General features: G+C 36.8%; 1 protein-coding gene across 2 annotated transcripts in view; it reads right to left on the bottom strand.

Annotated features, from left to right (window-relative positions):
• The window catches only part of USO1 (USO1 vesicle transport factor), a 91,164-nt gene that overhangs the window by 46,834 nt on the left and 22,147 nt on the right, over nt 1–22,183 (bottom strand). For both annotated transcript variants that reach the window (XM_032400545.1, XM_032400546.1), the window contains exons 2-7: nt 19,567–19,653; nt 19,210–19,274; nt 9,946–10,022; nt 1,052–1,152; nt 595–697; nt 385–440 (exon numbers count right to left, since the gene is read on the bottom strand). In XM_032400545.1, coding sequence (XP_032256436.1) covers nt 385–440; nt 595–697; nt 1,052–1,152; nt 9,946–10,022; nt 19,210–19,274; nt 19,567–19,653 — 489 coding nt within the window. The remainder of the gene's footprint in view (nt 1–384; nt 441–594; nt 698–1,051; nt 1,153–9,945; nt 10,023–19,209; nt 19,275–19,566; nt 19,654–22,183) is intronic.

Here is a 22,183-nt window from a genome sequence, read left to right as displayed (position 1 = left end):
AATGTGGTCTTGTATATAACTTAAAAAGGTCTAAAACAGGGGTGCCTGGGTGGCTCAGTTGTTAAGCATCTGCCTTCGGCTCAGGTCATGATCCCAGGGTCCTGGGATCAAGTCCCACATCGGGCTCCCTGCTCAGGCAGGAAGCCTGCTTCTCCCTCTCCAATTCCCCCTGCTTGTGTTCCTGCTCTCACTATCTCTCTCTCTCTCTCAAATAAATAAATAAAATCTTTAAAAAAAAAAAAAGTCTAAAATATTGGCCAATACCTCCAATTTCCAAATCTAACTTCTTATGACACTGAATAAGGATCAACAAAGATTTCATCTGCAAAGAGAGGGGAAAAAAAAGTTGCACATTCTTAGACTTCTTTTTCGAATTTAACTTACATCATTACGTATAACTTCCCTGGAATCTGCTAGTAAGTCCATCAATCTTGAAACACCTAGAACATATAACCGTGTGAAAATTAGTGGCAGATCAAAAATACAAATAGTGATTTAAATTATGCAATTTATTAACACATCATTTCAGTCCCCCTCTTTAGGAATGATCCTCACTTTTAAATCAAAATTATTTAAGGAAGATGAGTCACTTACCCATGGGACTGACTAAAATAATTTGCTGCACCTGAGGTCCTAGTTGTTTTAAAAGAGAAGTAAGAAGCTTCACACCAGGCCAGCGAACATGGAAATCAAACTCCTGCAACATAAGTATTTAAAATATTTAACATCTGTAATTTACGTTTTTAAGAAAAACATTTTTTTCAATAGTGGTATTAAAAACTACAAACACAGTTTAGCAAACTTTAAAAAAGTAATTTAAGAAATAAAAAGAAAATAGTTAACATAAATTGATTAAACTTGGTAAGGTAAAAATGGAAATAAGCAGACAATACTTTAACAAATTATAGAGTCCTTAAAACATGCATGTGAATCTCTTGCAATGATACTACAAATTTCACGACCTTAAAAAGGTATGTATATGTTGCTTCCTCAATAACACCCCCCCCCAAAAAAAGCTTATTAAGATGACAAAAATAGCAAGATTATTTACCTCCAATAAAGATAACAGGAGAGTGACATTTTCCTGCTGCTTAATGAAAATTTCTGTAAACTGGCTTCCCAAATCCCCACTCTGTCTTGTGGAATTTTCTTCTGTAATATTCAAAGATAAAGTACTTCAATATGATGCTATGTTATTTTAAAGTATCCTTTTTGTTGAGGGAGCTAAGCAGAAATGGTAATTTTCTTAGAACAGTATGGCTGGTAGTGATAGCACAATTATGCTGAAAAGATTATCCTTAAAATAACTTTCAATATCATTTAAATAAATAGTTATTCTTAAATGTTTAAATATGATAGTCAAAGAAAAGATATCTAAATTTCCACATCTTTTCAAAGACATTTTTAGGTTAAACTTCTAATTAGGGTACAAGGGAGCTTAAAAATTTTGCTCTTCAAAATACAATGTTAGGAAAATCACAGACTAGAAGAAAATATTTGTGAAATAAACACTGCAAAGGACTTGTATCTAGAATATATAAGGAATTCTTACAACTCAAGTATAAAAAAAAAAAAGAACAGTAAAAATGAACAAAAGATTTGAATAAATACTTCACCAAAGAAGAAAGTTATATGGATGACCCCCCCAAAAAAACTTATGAAAAGTTGTTCAATATTATTATTCATTACAAAATTACAAATGAAAACTACCATGAGATACTATTTCACACCTATTAGAATGGCTAAAATTTTAAAAGACTGACCATATCAGGAATTGGAGAGGATGTGGAGGGCCTGGAACTCTCATATACTCTCATACACATTCCAGTGGGCATGTAAAATGCTACAACTACTTTGAAAAAAGTTTGGCAATTTCTTATAAAGCTAAAGATATACCTATTATATCCCTTAGCCATTCTGCTCCTAGGTATTTACTGAAGAGAAATGAAAACATATGTCCACACAAAGACTTGTTTGTATATGAATGTTTACAAAAGCTTTACATGAAACAGCTAAAAACTAGAAACAACCCCAAATGCCCACCAAGGGGGGAATGAACTAACAAACTGTTTTGTATACTCATACAATAGAATACTACTCAACAATTTTAAAAAATGAACTACTGATATAAACAGATGAAAATCAAAATAATTATGTTGTGGGAAAGAAGTCAGACCAAAAAAAAAAAAAAAAAAACAAAACCCAAGAAGAAAGTATATACTGTATGATCTCATTTATAAAAAATTCTAGAAAAACGCAAAGTAATCCACAGTGATAAAAGCAGATGGGTGACTAAATGGGGGCTAGGAGGAGGGACTGATTACAAACAAGCACAAGGGAACTTTTGGATATGTTCATTATTTTGGTGGTGGTGGTGACAGTTTCATGGTTTATACATATGTCATAACTCATCATATTGTACATTTATTTATGTGTAATCATTATATTTCAATTATACTTCAAGAAAACTGTTGTGGGGCGCCTGGGTGGCTCAGTGGGTTAAGCGTCTAACTTTTTTTTTTTAAAGATTTTTTATTTATTTGACAGAGAGAGGCACAGTGAGAGAGGGAACACAAGCAGGCGGAGTGGGAGAGGGAGAAGCAGGCTTCCCGCAGAGCAGGGAGCCCGATGCGGGCTCGATCCCAGGACCCTGGGATCATGACCTGAGCCGAAGGCAGACGCTCAACGACTGAGCCACCCAGGTGCCCCTAAGCGTCTAACTCTTGATTTCAGCTCAGGTCATGATCTTGGGGCTGTGGGATCGAGCCCTGCCTCGGGCTTGGAATTTTCTGCCTCTCCCTCTGCAAACCCCTTGCACTCTCTCACACGCATGTGCGCTCTTGCTCTCAAATAAAATAAAATAAAATAAAATCTTTAAAAAAAGGAAGAAGAAGAAAGCTGCTGTGAGGGAGAAGAAATCCAAATCTGGTTTTTCTCTGAGCGGTGTGGATATGCTGGAGAATAAAAACTGTAGGGGCAAGACAGTAATATATGTGAGTGCAGCAGGCTAGGTGTGAGACAACAGGAAGGCTGGAGAGTATATGCCCTGCCTAGGGGAAGCAGCAACTGACTGCCAAGTGTGAATGCAGGCCCAGCTATCGTCAGTCTGCAGATTTTTTAAAAACAGAAATCTAAAATCCAAAATCTCATGTGAAAGTTCCCAATTTGTAATACCAGCAACTTATTTAAATTATTTTAAATAGTAAGTGGGTCAAACAACCTTGCTTATAAGACAGACAATGCCCTTGGGCCAAAAGATTGTGACCTCTGGAGACAAGCTCAGAATAAGTCACTGACATTTGGGAGAATATTAGTAAAACTAATCTAAAAAGGAAGGGAAAAAAACATATACAGACTTAATGAATTCTTCCTATGAAATTTATTTTAAAATGCTGAAAAGTTTTTATGTGGATAAATGCAAATAACTAAGCTATGGGTTTAAGCCTTGGTTAGTATTTCTCAAAATGCAGGACAGTGTGGCATGTTAGTAAGTATCTGATGAAAGCAAGCACCTTTGCCCAAATGTATTCGGATTAAACAAAGTTGAATAGGTTTCTTTACTGCAGAATTCTCAGCACTTAATGTACTAATGTAAATTTTGTGATGCTTCAGAGGGGAATATAGTATGTTATGTTTATTTAACTATGGGACCTTTTAATACAGAGGACTCTGGGACTTTTGTGCTACACTTTAAAGGAATGCAGGTTTAACCCAAGAGAGTTTAATTCAATGTCTGCATTGAGCACAAGCTAATAACTTGGCAAGAATAAGAATTAATACATATGATTTGTTCCGTAGTTATACTGTATAAAATACTGTAGCTTAACACTATATAATTAAGATCTATGTTTTGAATTGAACTAGTAAAATATGATCCTGTTCCAAGGATCTATGGTTCCTTCTGTTTTAATATTATTGATTTTAAAAACAGTGTTAGTGAGATAAACTCCACTTCCTTTAAGTTATAGTCATAACACAGCACTTCTCAACTTTATTGTAGTCTTGCAAAAAATTAGCTATGCAATTAAAGTAATATACAAACTATTTTCATATAGCAGTAAATTAAGCTATTTATAGTAGTTTATATATAAGTAGTTTACATAAGCCAACTACTACACTAATTATATCTAAAAGCTATAAACCAAAATTAAACTCATGAGAAATCACATTTTATATGTAAGCCAGGGTATGAGACAAGTAAACCATCCTCTCTTATCCAATATACTTATTTTAAAACTTCTAGAACTAAGTCTATTTTTTTACATTGTATAGATATTATATACTATATGTTATACTTATATAGCCTGTAAAAGTAAATGACTCTTTAGTGGAAGATAAATGAAAATGTAAGAATTAAATGGTCCTTTGTTACTGTAGTGAAAATAAGTCTAAGACAGTTATATCAAATTAAAGATTGCTTTTTTAAAGTCCTTATTATATACCTCTGGAAACATTTTAGGCCTATTTATATGACTGGCTTTTAACAAAATATGTATATATATTTTTATTCTTCAAATGTTTATTTACAGTTTTAATTTCCCCAGAGGCATAAACAATATTCAAAAACATTTCTGGGGGGCACCTGGGTGGCTCAGTCGGGCAAGACTGACTCTTGGTTTTGCTTCAGGTTATAATCTCAGGGTTCTGAGACTGAGCCTGGTGTTGGGCTCCAAGGTGGGCTTTGTGCTGGGCCTGGAGCTGCTTAAAATTCTCTCTCCCCTTTTGCCTCTCCCCCAACTCCTCTACTCACACATGCACTCTCACGTGCTCTCTTTCTCTCTCAAAAAAACCCGAAAAAAAAAACCCCACCAAAAAAAAAAAATTTCTGGACCTTCTCTTCGGAATTCCATTCCATATCAAGGTCATAACCTGTATTACAGAGGACAAAACTGCTCTACAGAAACAGATATTCTAGTAAAAGTAGTCCTAACTCATAGTGAATGAATATCAAGTTATCTTTTACACTGTGCTCAATTGAACAAGCACACCTGTGTTTTTTAATGTTTGTCTAAATCTTCTATAAACTAGTTATGTAAATCACAAGATTTACTAAAGATAATCTACTCAGAAAAATAGCCACAATTTATTAAATCAGAAATCTATTTAAAAAACCAGAATTTAAATAAAAACTTGAAACCAAACCAAACCAAACCAAACAAACAAAAAGAAATCTATGGGATATTTAGAAAAAAGTATATTAAAAAATACTATTGGGGCACCTGGGTGCCATCATCCGTTAAGCATCCAACTTTTGGTTTCTGCTCAGGTTATGATCTCAGGGTTGTGAGATCGAGCCCCGCATCAGGCTCTGCACGCAGCACAGAGTCTGCTTGAGATTCTCTCTCCCTCTCCCTCTGCCCCTACTGCTCATGTTCTTTCTCTCTAAAATAAATAAATAAATCTTTTTTTTTTTTTTAAATACTGTTATCCTACTTACTAGCTGATATTATGTAAGTTACATGATCTCTGGGCTTCTAATTTCTCACCATTAATTAATTAATTTTTCTCATCTTTAGAAAAGAGAAAAATACCACCTACCTCACAGGATGCTATGAGGCTCAAATAAGACAATGGACATGAAAGCACTGTAAATTTTAAAGCTCTACACAAAAATGAAGAAACAATAATAGAAACAACTATGACTCATCTCTATTACCCAGCAAGGAAACCAGCTTATTTTCACAGAGTAAAGGCACCATGTTTTGGTATTTTCTGCTTTCAAACAAGGGGTTCAAATATCACAGTTGTAAGGCTATACACTTTAATAAGTTAGTTAGCTTTTTGTTAAGTATAGTTAATTTTGTTATGCACCATTTTAAACCTACTTTAGATAAGACGACTCCCATCCTCATTTTTAAAAAGTTAAGGATCTCAGGAACAATGGCAAAACAAAATAAAGCTTGGTTACTTTAATTATGAGGAACAGAAATATTAATGTTAAAAATTAATGGAACTTGGGCGCCTGGGTGGCTCAGTTGGTTGAGCGACTGCCTTCGGCTCAGGTCATGATCCTGGAGTCCCTGGATCGAGTCCCACATCGGGCTCCCTGCTCGGCGGGGAGTCTGCTTCTCCCTCTGATCCTCCCCCTCTCATGCTCTCTGTCTCCCATTCTCTCTCTCAGGTAAATAAATAAAATCTTTAAAAAAAAAAAAAAAAAAAATTAATGGAACTTGAAACAGACCACGAGAAAAAGGAAAGACAATGAATTGGTGAGTTCTATGAATTAAAATTAAAAAAAGTCACTAGACATTATTGTGCATGCATTATTTTAAAGGGACAATATCAACATGTAAGTATTCTCTAAACTGGAACACCGTCCAGTTCTTGCTGAGTACATGTAAAATTTTATGTATACATATTCAAATATTTTTATTTTATATAAACTGCCTCAAAAGTTTTCTCCAAGAAGTACACAAAAAGTAATTTGAATAGACTGTCCTGCCAGAGAAAAAGCTTTCTTTTTTTTTTTTTTTAAGATTTTATTTATTTGACAGAGAGAGACACAGCGAGAGAGGGAACACAAGCAGGGGGAGTAGGAGAGGGAGAAGCAGGCTTCCCGTGGAGCAGGGAGCCCGATGTGGGGCTTGATCCCAGGACTCTGGGATCATGACCTGAGCTGAAGGCAGACGCTTAACGACTGAGCCACCCAGGTGCTCCAAAGCTTTAACGTTGTTAAAAGATGTACTAGAATATTTTCTGTGTCCTGGACAATGAATAGACTTAGTAGCCACAGAAAAAATAAATAGCAATATAAGATTATCAAATATTTCCCTTTAATTAGGGAATTCTTATATAGTGAAACAAATCTCAACATTTTTTACCAGCCAGAAGAAACATCACTTGACAGTGTCCTTTTATATTACCAGAAATTATGTCTAAAAGCATCATGCATATATAAATGCAATCTTTTACCTTCAACATCATCTGAAAAGGTAGACAAAATAAATAAATAAAAAGTAGGTGATGAAGAAAACAGTTTTTTTTTTTTTAAAGATTTTATTTATTTATTTGACAGAGAGAGACACAGCGAGAGAGTGAACACAAGCAGGGGGAGTGGGAGAGGGAGAAGCAGGCTTTCCGCTGAGCGGAGAGCCCGACGCGGGGCTCGATCCCAGGACCTTGGGATCATGACCTGAGCTGAAGGCAGATGCTTAATGACTGAGCCACCCAGGCGCCCCAAGAAAACAGTTTCTATGTAGTAGTATTCACAATAAAATAAATAAGAGCTTAAAAATGTCAAATAAGCAATATAATCTCTTGGAAGAAAAGACTCATTCATTTTATTCAAAATCTGAGATAGCCTAAGAGAGATACAGCAAGCACACACAATATATTCAGGATTATGAGACAGATTTATCATTAAATTAAAGGATTGTAAATATCCCCAAGGTAAAGAACTCTAAGATGGAGTTCATAATATCAGCTAAGAATTACTTTTTGATGAAGCAATAGAGGAAAAGTATCAATAATAGAACTGAAGGGCATATTTCTCAATATCTAAATTTTTTTAAATTGGTCCTTCAGGATAAGTAAATTTTCAGAACAAAGTTTAAGTTCCTATTTTAATCTTCCCTAGAAAAAGTGATTCTACCACTCTTTCCCCAAAGAACTGTTTAACTTATTTTATCCAAAGAATCCTTTTTGGATGCTGAATTAAAAATACAGAGCCCAAACACATAGAGACAAAAAATTGGACTCTAAACATGATATTATAAATTTATAATGAAGTAAAACCACCTAACTAAAAATATTGCTGCTACACGATTTTTTTTTCTTTTGACCAGTTCATTTTATTTTATATTTTTTAAAAATTTTTTATTGTTATGTTAATCACCATACATTACATCATTAGTTTTAGATGTAGTGTTCCATGATTCATTGTTTGTGCATAACACCCAGTGCTCCATGCAGGATGTGCCCTCTTTAATACCCATCACCAGGCGATTTTTTAAAACACAAAAATTATCTGCTACAGACTAGAAAAAGAGCTAAATTTCTAATCTAAAACTAAAAAAAAAAAAAAAAGAAGGAAAGAAAATGTCTTTTATTGTAATGTGTTCTAACAAGTGTGTTACACCTAATTTTCTCATCTGAGAAATAACTAGGAAGGTAAGTGTCTTTTTCTTCAGAGTGTGTTCTTGTGTGCATTGTATTTAAGTGTTTGTCCAGTGACTGACAGCCTCTTATTCCATGGGTACCAAATCATGTTTACTAAAGATTTTTTCAGGGCACATGGGTGGCTCAGTCAGTTAAGCATCTGCCTTCAGCTCAGGTCATGATCCCAGGGTCTTGGGATCAAGCTCCACGTCGGGCTTCCTGCTCAGCAGGGAGTCTGCTTCTCCTCCTCTCTCTGCCCCTCTTCCCCACTCGTGCTCTCTCTCTCAAACAAATAAATAAAATCTTAAAAAAATTTTTTTTCTCAACCCTGAGAAATTAATAAAGTTAAGTTGTTAGCTAGATACCACAGAGAAATAAAAATTTAAGTAAAAGGATATTTAAGTACAAGAAATTGTGACCATTTGACCTGACCCATTTCAAATGTTCCTATTACTGGTATTCTATGAAGTTAATATCTATATATATTTCTCCTCTATTTTTATCATAATAAAATATATACACACTTATAATTATCTACATTTCTTTATAATTTGTCTACTTACAATTTCAAAAGAGCTTATAATCTAAATTAAACTTCTAAAATGCACAAAAATGCCCACCTTTCTGGTTGTCTAGAATAATGAAACATCCACTATGTCCTTCAATAGCCAACCTGATGTGAAGAATGCATTCTTCAACAGCACTGTCAAATGTTACTCAGTGAATACGTTTTTACAATATACAGAAAGAAATGTATATAGACTTCTAGCTAAGTATTTCACATACCAACAATAAAATAAAGTAAGATGACAGACTACCTTATTTTAAATATGCAAGTAATGTGAAACAAAAATAGGAAAAAAAAGATGTACCAAAGAAGTGTGTGAGTTTTGAACTGATCTGTATCATTTCACACCAGACTAACGTAAAGAAACTTTCTAAATTTAGTAAGTTGTTGCCTTTATAAATTAACAAAAGTCCTATGTTAAAAGTTGAAGTATTTATTAGGAAAAACCCCTCTAATTTCATATTGGTCACCAGATAATAACATATAAATAAAAGTTCATTTTTTAATAGCCAAAAATGATTTATTTAATCTGAAATTACTAATATTCATACTGCCTAACTAAAACCAAATACAAAAAGAGGACAAAAGATTTTATAGGGGTGCCTGGGTGGCTCAGTTAAGCGTCTGCCTTCAGCTCAGGTCATAATCCCAGAGTCCTGGGATCGAGTCCCGCATCGGGCTCCCAGCTTGGCAGGGAGTCTGCTTCTCCCTTCTCCCTCTGCCCCTCTGCCTGCTCATGCTCTCTCTGTTGCTCTCTCGCTCACATAAAATAAATAAATAAGTAAATTATATTTATATATATGTATTTTTTTAAATAAAAAAGGGGTGCTTCAGTGGTTCAGTCGACTAAGTGTCTTTTTTTTTTTTTCCAAGTAGGCTCAACGCCCAGCATGGAGCCTCATGCAGGGCTTGAACTCATGACCCTGAGATCAAGACCTGAGCCGAGATCAAGAGTTGAATGCTTAACCGACTGAGCCACCTAGGTGCTCTGTAAGCATCCGACTCTTAAAAAAAAAAAGAAAGTATTTTATAAAAAAGAAGACTCTAATTCCATCTCTAAATAACATACAAAGCAATCATTTTAAATATATTTTTCTGGGACTAAGCCTGTCTTTCCTTACTGGTTAAAAAAGAAAAAAACCCTTATAAATAAATTCATAAAATAAATTCAACTTTAAAACCAGCAAAATTGGCACAACTCCACGATATATAGCATATGCTTTTTTATGTATAGAAACACAATAAAAGAAAAAAAAGAAAACATAATAAAAGAAACTTACCTACTTCTTCTTCTTCATCATTAGATATTATATTGTATAGCGTGTCCAAAGCATAACCTATTATTTCAGAATCCGAACTGGAAAAAAGAAATTATTACACTTACACACTGCTGAAGTGTAAACTGTTATGACCATTTTTAGACAGTTATTTAGCAAGACAGTATAAAACAATCTAAAATCTACGCTAAGAAAATATCAGAGTACAAACTTAAAGAACGTATAAAGGTTACTTATAATAGTGGAAGATTAGAAGCAACCTAAATGTATAATACTAAAAAAAAGTATAGCAGCAATGAAAAACAGTATTTTTAAAGAATGTTTAATGACATGGTAATTAAAACACCCTTGATATAATGCCAGCAGAAAAAATTAAATATAAAAATTAATGTATAGAATGGCCCCATTTAGCAAAAAAATACATATACATTCCTATGTGTGTGTGTGTATATATATATATACATTTTTTTTTTTTAAAAACAACTTATAAATAAATTTGTGAAGTAAATTCAACTTTAAATCCAGCAAAATTGGGGCGCCTGGGTGGCTCAGTCGTTAAGTGTCTGCCTTCGGCTCGGGTCATGATCCCAGGGTCCTGGGTTCGAGCCCCGCATCGGGCTCCCTGCTCAGCGGGAAGCCTGCTTCTCCCTCTCCCACTCCCCCTGCTTGTGTTCCCTCTCTCACTGTCTCTCTCTCTCTATCAAATAAATAAAATCTTAAAAAAAAATAAAACCAGCAAAATTGGTATAACTCAGGTAATTTTATGGGTATGTGTTTATGTTTACATACATGTTTTGTGAGATACATATTTAACAGTGTTATCCCTGGTTGGACTACTAGAATTTGTTTCCCTGATCTATACTTTATTTTCTAAAAACAAACAAACACACAAACAAAACAAAAAACTTATGGTAAAAATACTACTATTTATAAAATCAGGGAGTATGAGATTGTAGTTGTTCATAGAAAAATTTTTTTTTTTTTTTTTTTAAAGATTTATTTATTTGAGAGAGAGAGCACAGCGGAGAGTAGGGGCAGAGGGAGAAGCAGGCTCTCCGCCAAGCAGGGAGCCCAATGCATGACTCGATCCCAGGACCCTGGGATCATGACCTGAGCTGAAGGCAGACACTTAACCGACTGAGCCTCCCAGGCATCCCTAGATATTCCTGAGATAAAGGTTAAGAAATAGATTTTTAAAAACATTTACTGCACATTTACTGTATGCCAAGCACCATGCTTGGAAATAGGGTGTACTATTAGCTAATGAATGTGTGAAATCATAATTGTATCATGTTAGGGGCTGCTTGGTGTTTTATTGTGCCTCTTAGACAACAAAGCTAAGCTTCTATGAGCCCTCTTGTGTTTCATTCCCTTTCTTGTGCTAAATTAAATTCCCTTTCCATTTGCCTCTGATATTTATTGCTTTCTGTTTTCAAAGTGTTTGGAGTTACTTTTTTTAACTTCATGGAGTGCAAAGAAAGGTCTGTATTCTGCAGCCATCTCCTTCCACGTCTCATCTTCATTACTGTTTTTTTGTTTGTTTGCTTTGTTGTTGTTGTTTTAAGTAAACTCGATGCCCAACCTTGAGCTTGGGGTACTCATGACCCTGGAGATCAAGAGTCACATGCTCTATGGGATGAGCCAGCCAGGCGCCCTTCCTCATTACTGTTTTATGCTTCTTCTCCTGGCTTTCCAACTAACACTCCCAGAATTCTTCCACTGAGTCTCCTTCATCCTTGGCTGCATCAGAAAGCTTCCTTTCTTGACATGGCTTGAAACTCTCCATCTGTCCATCCGTGGGTCTGCTTCTTTTATAGTCATATTGAGGAGAGACTGCTCATTTTCTTAAGTCCTACACTTAGAGCCTGAAAGTTGTCTAATTTCTCACTGTTTCCAAACCATGACACCTAGATAGTAATTTTAAAAATTGAGATACAGGGGCGCCTGGGTGGCTCAGTCATCAAGCATCTGCCTTCGGCTAAGGTCATGATCCCAGGGTCCTGGGATCGAGCCCTGTATCGGGCTCCCTGCTCCACGGGAAGCCTGCTTCTCCCTCTCCCACTCCCCCTGTTTGTGTTCCCTCTCTTGTTGTTATCTCTGTCAAATAAATAAATAAAATCTAAAAAAATAAAATAAAATAAATAAATAAAAATTGAGATATAATTTGTATACCATAAAGTTCACCCTTTTAAAGTATACATTTCAGTGGATTTAGTATATTCACAGAGTTGTGCAACCATCAGCACTATCTAAATCCAGAACATTTTCTTTTTGCTTTTTTTTTTAAGCTTTTATTTTTTTATTATTTTTTAAAGATTTTATTTATTTATTTGTCAGAGAGATAGAGAGAGCATAAGCAGGGAGAGCTGCAGGCAGAGGGAGAAGCAGGCTCCCCACTGAGCAGGGAGCCCGATGAGGGGCTCCATCCCAGGATCCTGGGATCATGACCTGAGCCAAAGGCAGACACTTAACTGACTGAGCCACCCAGGCATCCCTAAAGCTTTTATTTTTAAGCAATCTCTACACCCAACACGGGGCTTGAACTCACAACCCCGAGATCAAGAGCTGCATGCTCCACGGAATGAGCCAGTCAGGTGCCCCAAAACCCAGAACATTTTCATCACATCAAAAGAAATCCCCGTATCCATTAGCCATCATTCCCTATACCCTCCTCCCCCCCAGTGCCTGACAACCATTAATCTACTTTCTGTGTCTATAGATTTTTGGGGTTTTTTTTTTTGAGGGGGACGGGTGGAGGGAGAGAGAGAAGGAAGAGAATCTTAAGCAGGCTCTATGCCCAGCACGAGCCCAACTCGGGGGACTTGATCTCACAATTCTGAGATCACGACCTGAGCCGAAATCAAGAGTCAGCCACTGAGCCGCCTGGTGTCTATAGGTTTGACTATTTGGGACATTTGATATAAATGGAAACATGTAATATGTGGCTTTTGTGTCTAGCTTCTTTCACTTAGAACAATATTTCAAGGTTCATCCCTGTTGTAACACATATTAGTATTTCATCCCTTTTTATGGCTCAATAGTCCACTGTAGGGGATATACCTCCTTTTGTTACCCATTTGTCAGTTGATGGACATTGGGGCTATTTTCATTGTATTGGCTATTATGAACAATGATGCTATGAATTTTCACGTACTAGTTTTTGTGTGAACATGTTTTATACATAAGAATGCAACTGTCAGGTCATGTGGTAACTCCATGTTTAACTTTTTGAGGAATTGCCAAAGTTCCACAGAGGCTGCACCATTTTATATTCCCACCAGCAGTGTTTGAAGGTCCAGTTTCTCCTCAGCAATATTTGTTATTGTCCCCTTTTTCTTTTCCTTAACAGCCATCCTAGTGAGTGCAGCTTGGTGTCTCATTTTGGTTTTGATTAGTGTTTCCTTAGTGGCTAATTATTTTGAGCATCTTTTCATCTGTTTATTGACCATTTGTATACTTTTTTTGTTGAAATTTGTATTCAAATCCTTCGTTGTTTTTTTTTTTAAGATTTTATTTATTTATTTGAGAGAGAAAGAGAGAGACAGAGAGATAGCTAGAGAGAGCACGAGCAGGGAGGAGAGGGAGAGGCAGGCTCCCCAACGCGGAGCCCAATCCCAGGACCCCAGGATCATGACCCGAGCCAAAGGCAGACGCTCAGCCAACTGAGCCACCCAGGCGCCCCATCTGCCGGTTTCTAATTGGGTTACTTATCTTTTTGTTGTTGAATTATATATGTATTTTAGATATAAGTCCCTTATCAAACATATGATTTGCATATACTTTCTGCCATCCTATGGGTTGTCTTTTAACTTCCTTGATAGGGTCCTTTGAAGCATGAAAGTTTTTAATTTTGACAAAGTCCAGTTTATCTTGTTTTGTCTTTCCTTGCTTATGCTTTTAGTGTCATATTTAAGTAACCATTGTCTAAGCCAAGGTTTTGACAATTTATGCCTATGTTTCTTCTAAGGGTTTTATAGCTTTAGCTCTTACATTTAGGTGTTTGATCCCTTTTTTTTTTTTTTAAAGATTTTATTTATTTATTTGACAGAAAGAGACACAGCGAGAGAGGGAACACAAGCAGGGGGGAAAAGGGCAGAGGGAGAAGCAGACTCGCTGCTGAGCAGACAGCCCGATGCGGGGCTCGATCATCACCTGAGCTGAAGGCAGACGCTTACCAACTAAGCCACCCAGGCGCTCCTCTTTGATCCCTTTTGAGATAATTTTTGTGTATGGTGTGAAGTGAATACTTAGTTGTCTCAGGACCATTTGTTGAAGAAATTGTTCTTTCTCCATTGAATGGTCTTTTCATCCTTGCCAAAAATCAGTTCAAATGAATGTTAGGTTTTATTTCTAGCCTTTTTATTTTGTTGAGCTTTATGTCTATCCTTATGCCAGTGCCACAAAGTCTTGTTTATTATCATTTTGTGTTAAGTATTAAAATCAGGAAATATGAGCCCTTCAACTTTGTTCTTTTTCAAGGTAGTTTGGGATCTATTCTGGATCCTGTGCATTACGATCAGCTTGTTAATTTCTGCAAAAATGGCAACTAGGATTTTTATAGTGATTGTCTGAATCTATAAATCAAGTTGGGGTGTATTACTATCTTAATAATAATTCCTTCTTTCTGTCCATGAACACAGAATGTCTTTTCATTTATTTGCGTCTCGGGTAATTTCTATCAATAATGTGTTGTGGTTTCCAGTGAACAATTCTTGTACTTTTTTAGTAAAATTTATGTCAAAGTATTTTAATCTTTTTTATGTTACTTAAGTGGAATTGTCCTCTTAATTCCATTTACTGATTGTTTATTGCTAGTGTATAGAAATATAATTTTTCATATTGAGCTTATATCCTTCAATTTTGCTGAATTTATTAGTTCTGATGGTTTTTTAGTGGATTCCTAAGGATTTTCTATATATACGATCATATCATCTGTGAATATGTGTAATTTTTTTTTTAAGATTTTATTTATTTATTTTTATTTATTTATTTATTTTTAAAGATTTTATTTATTTATTTGACAGAGAGAGACAGCGAGAGAGGGATACAAGCAGGGGGAGTGGGAGAGGGAGAAGCAGGCTTCCCGCCAAGCAGGGAGCCTGATGTGGGGCTCGATCCCAGGACCCTGGGATCATGACCTGAGCCAAAGGCAGATGCCTAACTGTCTGAGCCACCCAGGCGCCCCGAATATGTGTAATTTCTTACATAATTTCTTATGTGTACTTCTTCCTTTCCAATCAGTATGCCTTCTATTTCCTTTCCTTGCCCAATTGCTTTAGCTAGAACTTCAATTTCAGTGTGGATAGAGGTGGCTAGAGGGAACATCGTGATGTTGTTCCTGATCTTAGGTGGAAAGCATTCAGTTTTTCACCATTGCATCTGATGTTCTGGGATTTTCATAGATTCTCTTTATCATTTTGAGGAAATTTCTTTCTATTCCCAGTTCCTTAATATTCTCTTAAAAGATGTTCCTCAGGCGCCTGGGTGGCTCAGTTGGTTAAGCGACTGCCTTCCGCTTGGGTCATGATCCCAGAGTGCTGGGATCGAGTCCCACATCGGGCTCCTGGCTCAGCGGGGAGCCTGCTTCTCCCTCTGACCCTCTCCCCTCTCATGCTGTTTCTCACTCTCTCTCTCTCTCTCAAATACATAAAATCTTAAAAAAAAAAGATGTTCCTCAAAATTTCTCAAAAACAAAATGATAAATAATAATATTTTTTAGAAATAATAATTTTTAAAGCCTGTTTCATTTGAGATTTACATCTGGTTGTGATCCACTTTGTCCATCATCTTAGCTTTCATTTATCACTCCTAATCACTTCTTCATATTCACTGAATCTTTGTGTCCTGTGTCTCACTCTTGCTTTCTACTCTAAATGCCATCATCATCCATCATGCTTTCAAAATCTACCGGGGCACCTGGGTAGCTCAGTCAGTTAAGCGTCTGCCTTCAGCTCAGGTCATGATCCCAGGAATCCCTGGGATTGAGTCCCGCATTGGGGGGGGTCTCTGCTCAGCAGGGAGCCTGCTTCTCCCTCTCTCAAATAAATAAGTAAAATCTAAAAAAAAACAAAAAAAAAGAATATCTAATATCTACACATTCATTCTCAGCTGGGCACTTAAAATGACAATCACTTTACATAACAGATAGCATTCTATTTTCCATACTGAGATGTTAGTCATTTCATTACTAACTTTGTAAGACTCGGTGAGAAAAGGTGTACATAGAATAAAAAGGAAAAATTATAGATTATATGTATGTATAATCATCACACTGAAGTTTTTTTGATCTAGGATCATTTTCTCTAACCTGGAATATTATTTAAAGCAGATAACTAACTTTAGTTTACTGTATTTGTTTTCAATTGATGCTATAACAAATTACCACAAACTTAGTGGCTTAAACAATACAAATATATTATCTTAAGAGTTCTGGAAGTCAGAAGTCCGAAATGGGTCTCCCTGCACCAAAATCAAGGTCTCAGCAGGGCTGCCTTCCTTTCTATAGGCTCTAGGGGAAAATCTGTTTCTGTGCCTTTTGCAGTTCTCTAGAGACCCCCTTCCTCCATCTTTGAAACCAGCAATGACAGGCGCAGATTTCCATATCACCTCATTCTGACCTCTTTTGCATTCCTGTTCCACTTTTAAGAAACCTTGGGATTATACTGGGCCCACCGGGATAACGCAGGATAATCTCTCCATCTCAAAGTCCTTAATCACATCTGCGAAGTCCCTTTTGCCCTCTAAGGTAACATTCATAGGTTGTGGTAATAAGGATGTGAACATCCTTGGGGGGCTATTATTTTGCCTACCACAGTTACTCACTATGATGTCAATAAAACAGATAATCCTAACATATCCAATGCATTTATTCAAATGCATTAGAATTAGTTGGCTTTGAAAAGGTAGTCAATGTGGGTTGTACTGTCTGAGAAGAGGAAAGGTCCTAACTGGTAGGAACAAGCAGTTGGGCATTGCTGAAATATAACTGAAAAAGAGGCTCTGAAGTTAGACAGGTAATACCAAGACCTTTAAAAAGCTTATATGCTTTGCTTTGTTTAAGAACTTAGACTTCAGGGGTGCCTGGATGGCTCATTTGGTTGGGCGTCTGTCTTGGGCTCAGGTCATGATCCCCAGGGTCTGATCCCAGGGTCTTGGGATCAAGCCCCGAGTTGGGCTCCCTGCTCAGCTGGGAGTCTGCTTCTCCCTCTCCCTCTGCCCCTCCCCCTGCTGTGCTCTGTCTCTCTCAAATAAATAAACAAAATCTTAAAAAAAAAAACAAACTTAGACTTCACATTGCACTGAGCTGCTGAAATGCATTAAGTAAAAAAAGGTTTATACATCAGACTTATAATGCATAGACTGAATGGAGACAAAGAATACAGTTTGGAGGTAGTGGTGGTTTTAAACTATGTTCAAAAACTCTTTGATACAGATCCTTTAAGGGATGGAATCTAATTCTCCTCCTCTTAGGCGTACGCTGTATTTATTAACTTGCTTTTAACAAACAGAATGTGGTAGAATTGATGGTATGTGACTTGTGAGACTAAGTCCTAAAAGGCCTTGTGGCTTTCTCTTTGCTCTGTCTCTAGGATTGCCTGTTCTGGGAGAAGCCAGTTACCATATCATAAGGACGCTCAAGCAGCCTTATAAAGAGAGCAACATGGTGAGGTAATGAAGCCTCCTGCCATCAGCAAAGTAAGTGAGCCATCTTGGAATCAGATCTTCCCAACCGAGCCTTCAGATGACTGCAGTCCTGGCTGAAATCTTGACTGCAACTTCCTAAGAGACCCTGAACCAGAACCACCTAGCTAAGTCACTGCTGAATTTCTGATCCACAAAAAGTGTGAGATAATAAATATTGATTATTTTGAGCCACCAAGTTTTGAGGTAATTTGTTATATAGCAAAAGCAATAATAATAATAAAGATAACTAATATAGTGGCTCTGAAAATGGTTTCAGTGATTGATACTAAGCCAGAACTAAAGATTAAAAAAGGAAATCGGGAGAAATTCATGGATTCCAGCTGGGTTTTGGTCTAGATGAGTGTAATGGGTTAAGGAGAGGGCTAAGTTCAGCACGAATCCTATAGTTTCTTGCCTGAATGGAAAGGCAATACCAACTAGGTTGGACTTGGGTCAAAAGGCAGTTGAAGGAGATGGTGGGAGGAGGCAGTTAGGAGCAGGAAAACAAGAGATAAATGAACTCTTGAACATTCTGAATTTGAGATATCTGTGAGATATCTTGATATGGTAAAAATGTCCACTGAGCAGTTAAAGGTTATAATATATATTTAATTAGAGGTAAGATTTTTGAAAGCTATCCATGCACAGCTGTTAATTAAAACCAAAGATGCAGGGTGTCTGGATGGCCCAGTCGGTTAAGTGCTTGACTCTTAGTTTTGGCTGAGGTGGCGATCTCGGGATCGTGAGATAGAGCCCTGCATCAGGCTCTGGGCTGAGCATGGAGTCTGCTTAAGAATCTCTCTCCTTCGGGCTCCTGGGTGGCTCAGTCGGTTAAGCAACTGCCTTCAGCTCAGGTCATGATCCCAGGGTCCTGGGATCAAGTCCCACATCGGGCTCCCTGCTCAGTGGGGAGCCTGCTTCTCCCTCTCCTTCTGCCTGCCACTAACCCTGCTTGTGCTCTTTCTCTCTCTCTCTCTGACAAATAAATAAATAAAATCTTAAAAAAAAAAAAAAATCTCTCTCCTTCTTCCTCTGCCCCTCCCTCCTGCATGTGCACTCACTCTCTCTGTAAAATAAATACATCTTAAAAAAAAAAAAATGCAGATAAAATCTCTTAAAGAGAAATTAAAAGAGATAAAAATAGGCTGAGTGACCTTTCTCTTAGGACATGCTCAGATTTAACACTTCACTCTATTAGTCCAGTTTATTTCTCCAAAAAAGCAAGTCTGGATAACTGATATACAATAATATGTATACTGTATTATAGAATAGTATATTTGAGTACATCTAAGTGAGTATCAGAACATCCAATTGCCCAATTCAAACCCCAAATCTTCAGCTTTTAATGAGAAGTCACTTCATTTCATTTTATATAATGGAAAGATTTCAACCCCTGAGATTATGTCTGTCTCAATGCTTAGCACAGTGGTTTGCTCCTTGTGTCCAATATTTATTGAAACGACAACTGACAATAAAAACTTAATAACCTTAATAAGTTAATCATTTCTAGAATAGTAATTCTAAAACAAATTAATTAAAATTGCAAGAAAAATTAGGGAGAAAAATCATTAAAAAGAGACTTACCGATCTGTTTGTAATACATGGATAAGATGTTCCATAGCTTGTATACCCACCTCCAAGCGGTATTTCTGCATGAAAGAAAAATGTTGTTAAAGTAACTAATGTCCGGGGGTGCCTGGGTGGCTCAGTGGTTAAGCGTCTGCCTTCAGCTCAGGTCATGATCCCAGGGTCCTGGGATCGAGTCCCACATCGGGCTCCCTGCTCCGCGGGAGGCCTGCTTCTCCCTCTCCCACTCCCCCTGCTTGTGTTCCCTCTCTCACTATCTCTCTCTCTGTCAAATAAATAAATAAACTCTTTAAAAAAAATAAAGTAACTAATGTCCAACTTAATAAACTTAGTAAGTGATAAAGCGTTACTGACCTTAGATAATGATTTGAGAGCACGCACAGCATTTCTTCGATCATCTAGTAAAGTAGATGAAGCCACTCTGTCACAAAGCTTTTGAATCTGTCATGGAAAAATGAAATAGCATTAACAGAATCCAAAAAACCAAAAAAGAAACATAAAGTTCCCCCCTAAATTTATACCATCTAATTTTGAAAAAAAAAAAAAATCAACAAATGGGATGTCATGGAAATAGTCTCTCACAAATCTAAATAACTATTTAGGTGGTTTTATAATCTTATTTCAGAGAAACAGATTTTTCACAGACTCCTGAAAAAGAAAAGTGGTGGAAGAGAAGTTAAATAAGTCATATAAATTGAGGAATTAGGAGAAATCATTAGTAGAATCAGAGCTTTCGAAACATGCCATTTACAACTGTTTGAGCCAAGAGGGAAGCAGGGTTATGGTAGAAGATGGGAAGTTATTAAAAAAAAATTTTTAGGGACGCCTGGGTGGCTCAGTCAGTTAAGGGTCTGCCTTCGGCTCAGGTCATGTTCCCAGAGTCCTGGGATCAAGCCCCATATCGGGCTCCCTGCTCACAAGGAGCCTGTTCCTCTCTTTTCCTCGGCCTGCTGCTCCCCCTGCTTGTGCTCGCTCTCTCTCTGTCAAGTAAATAAATAAGATCTTGGAAAAAAAAATTAAAAAATTAAAAAATAATAAAAAAATTTTTAAGTACATGTTTACATTTAAACTTCACCCTAATGTTTCTACTAAGTATGTGAACAAGAAAAGAACTGATATATCAAAATTTTGAGTTTTAAGTGTGCCTCAAGATCTAGAAAAATGAAATGCTTCTATTATAAAAGCTTTTAATGAATTTGCAGGAATTAAAGTTCAAGCTGAATTTTAAAATAAACCTTTGGGTGTTTACAATAGAAAAAAACTGGAAACAACTGTGCGTCAAAAGAAAAACTAAGGCCCCTGGGTGGCTCAGTTGGTTAAGCATCTGCCTTCAGCTCAGGTCATGATCCCAGAGTCCTGGGATCGAGTCCCACATCGGGCTCCTGGCTCAGCAGGGAGCCTGCTTCTCCCTCTGACCCTCTCCTCTCTCATGCTGTGTCTCTCTCTCTCTCTCTCTCAAATAAATAAAATCTTAAAAAAAAAAAACTAAATTATCATACATTCTTTGATAGAATACTATGTAACTATTCAAAACAATTAACTGTACTGATGTGTAAATACCATGATAATAAACAGTGGGAAAAAAAGAAAAGCAAGTTGTAAAACTTGATATAAATTATGAGCCCACTGAAGCAAAAGTACCAAACTATGTATGTAAAATTGCATTTAAAAAAAATCTGGAGGGGCACCTGGGTGGCTCAGTTGATTAAACCTCCAACTCTTGATTTCGGCTCAGGTCATGATCTCAGGTCATGAGATGGAGCCCTGTGTCAGGCTCCATGCTGACCATGGAGCCTGCTTAAGAGTTTCTCTTGGGACACCGGGGTGGCTCAGTCAGTTAAGCGTTTGCCTTCGGCTTGGGTCGTGATCTTGGGGTCCTGGGATTGAGTTCCGCATCTGGCTCCCTGCTCAGCAGGGAGCCTGCTTCTCCCTCTCCCTCTGCTGCTCCCCCTGCTTGTGCGCTCTTTCTCTCTCAAATAAATAAATAAATAAATAAATAAATAAATAAAATCTTTAAAAAAAAAAGATTCTCTCTGCCCTCCCACCTCCACACCCCGTGCCCCCCCGCTCTCTCTCAAAAAAAAATTAAAGATTAAAAAAAAAATTGTAACAGATAAAAGAATTAACTGCATGTCTTAAAATTTAAAAAAAAAAAGAATGAAAAGGTAAACCACAGACTGGATGAAAATATTTGGCTTTCTTAAAGATTTTATTTGAGAGAGAGTGAAAGCGCGTGCGAGAGAGAGACCGCGCACATGAATGGGGGGAGGGGTAGAGGGAGAGGGAGAAGCAGACTCCCTGCTGAGCAGGGAGCCCGATTCGGGGCTCAATCCCAGGACCCTGAGAACATGACCCGAGCCAAAGGCAGACGCTTAACTGACTGAGCCACCCAGGCGCCCTGGATGAAAATATTTGAAAACATCTGATAAAGAACAGTTTTTAAAACCATGATACTCGGGTCCTTTTAAGTTCTAACAGTTATTATTTTAAGTTATTACTCTTTAATGACAGTTCTTACTAAGAGTCTAAAAATAATACTTTGGCATATCAGTCACACTTTTGCACCCTACGTATCTGAATTAGTGGTGTTTAAATACATATAGTGTGTTCCAAATTATGTTCTGCAGACTTCTAGCGTCCCAGAAGATATTAATAGATTTCTAATGATCACAGAAGCAGCAGGAAACACAAGGTTATACAAAATTAAATAGGTTTCTGCACTGCAGGATTTCTAAGTCTTTACTATGCTGATTTGCATTTCTTCATACTGCAGATACAGTATAACCAAGCCTAGCCTTACTTTTTGATTTTATTCATTCTAACTGCTCACATTTAGAAATTATTCTACCTTAAGTTGCATTTACTTTCATAATAATTACACTGACTTTCCAAAATGCTAACAGTACAACTTTCTCTTTGTTAAACAACTGGGTTTTTTTCTACATTAGAAAAACTACATAATTATCTCTTG

This window comes from Phoca vitulina, unplaced genomic scaffold (assembly GCF_004348235.1).
Source record: "Phoca vitulina isolate PV1807 unplaced genomic scaffold, GSC_HSeal_1.0 scaffold3, whole genome shotgun sequence".
Classification (NCBI taxonomy): domain Eukaryota; kingdom Metazoa; phylum Chordata; class Mammalia; order Carnivora; family Phocidae; genus Phoca; species Phoca vitulina.
This window is presented reverse-complemented; position numbering and strand designations above follow the sequence as displayed.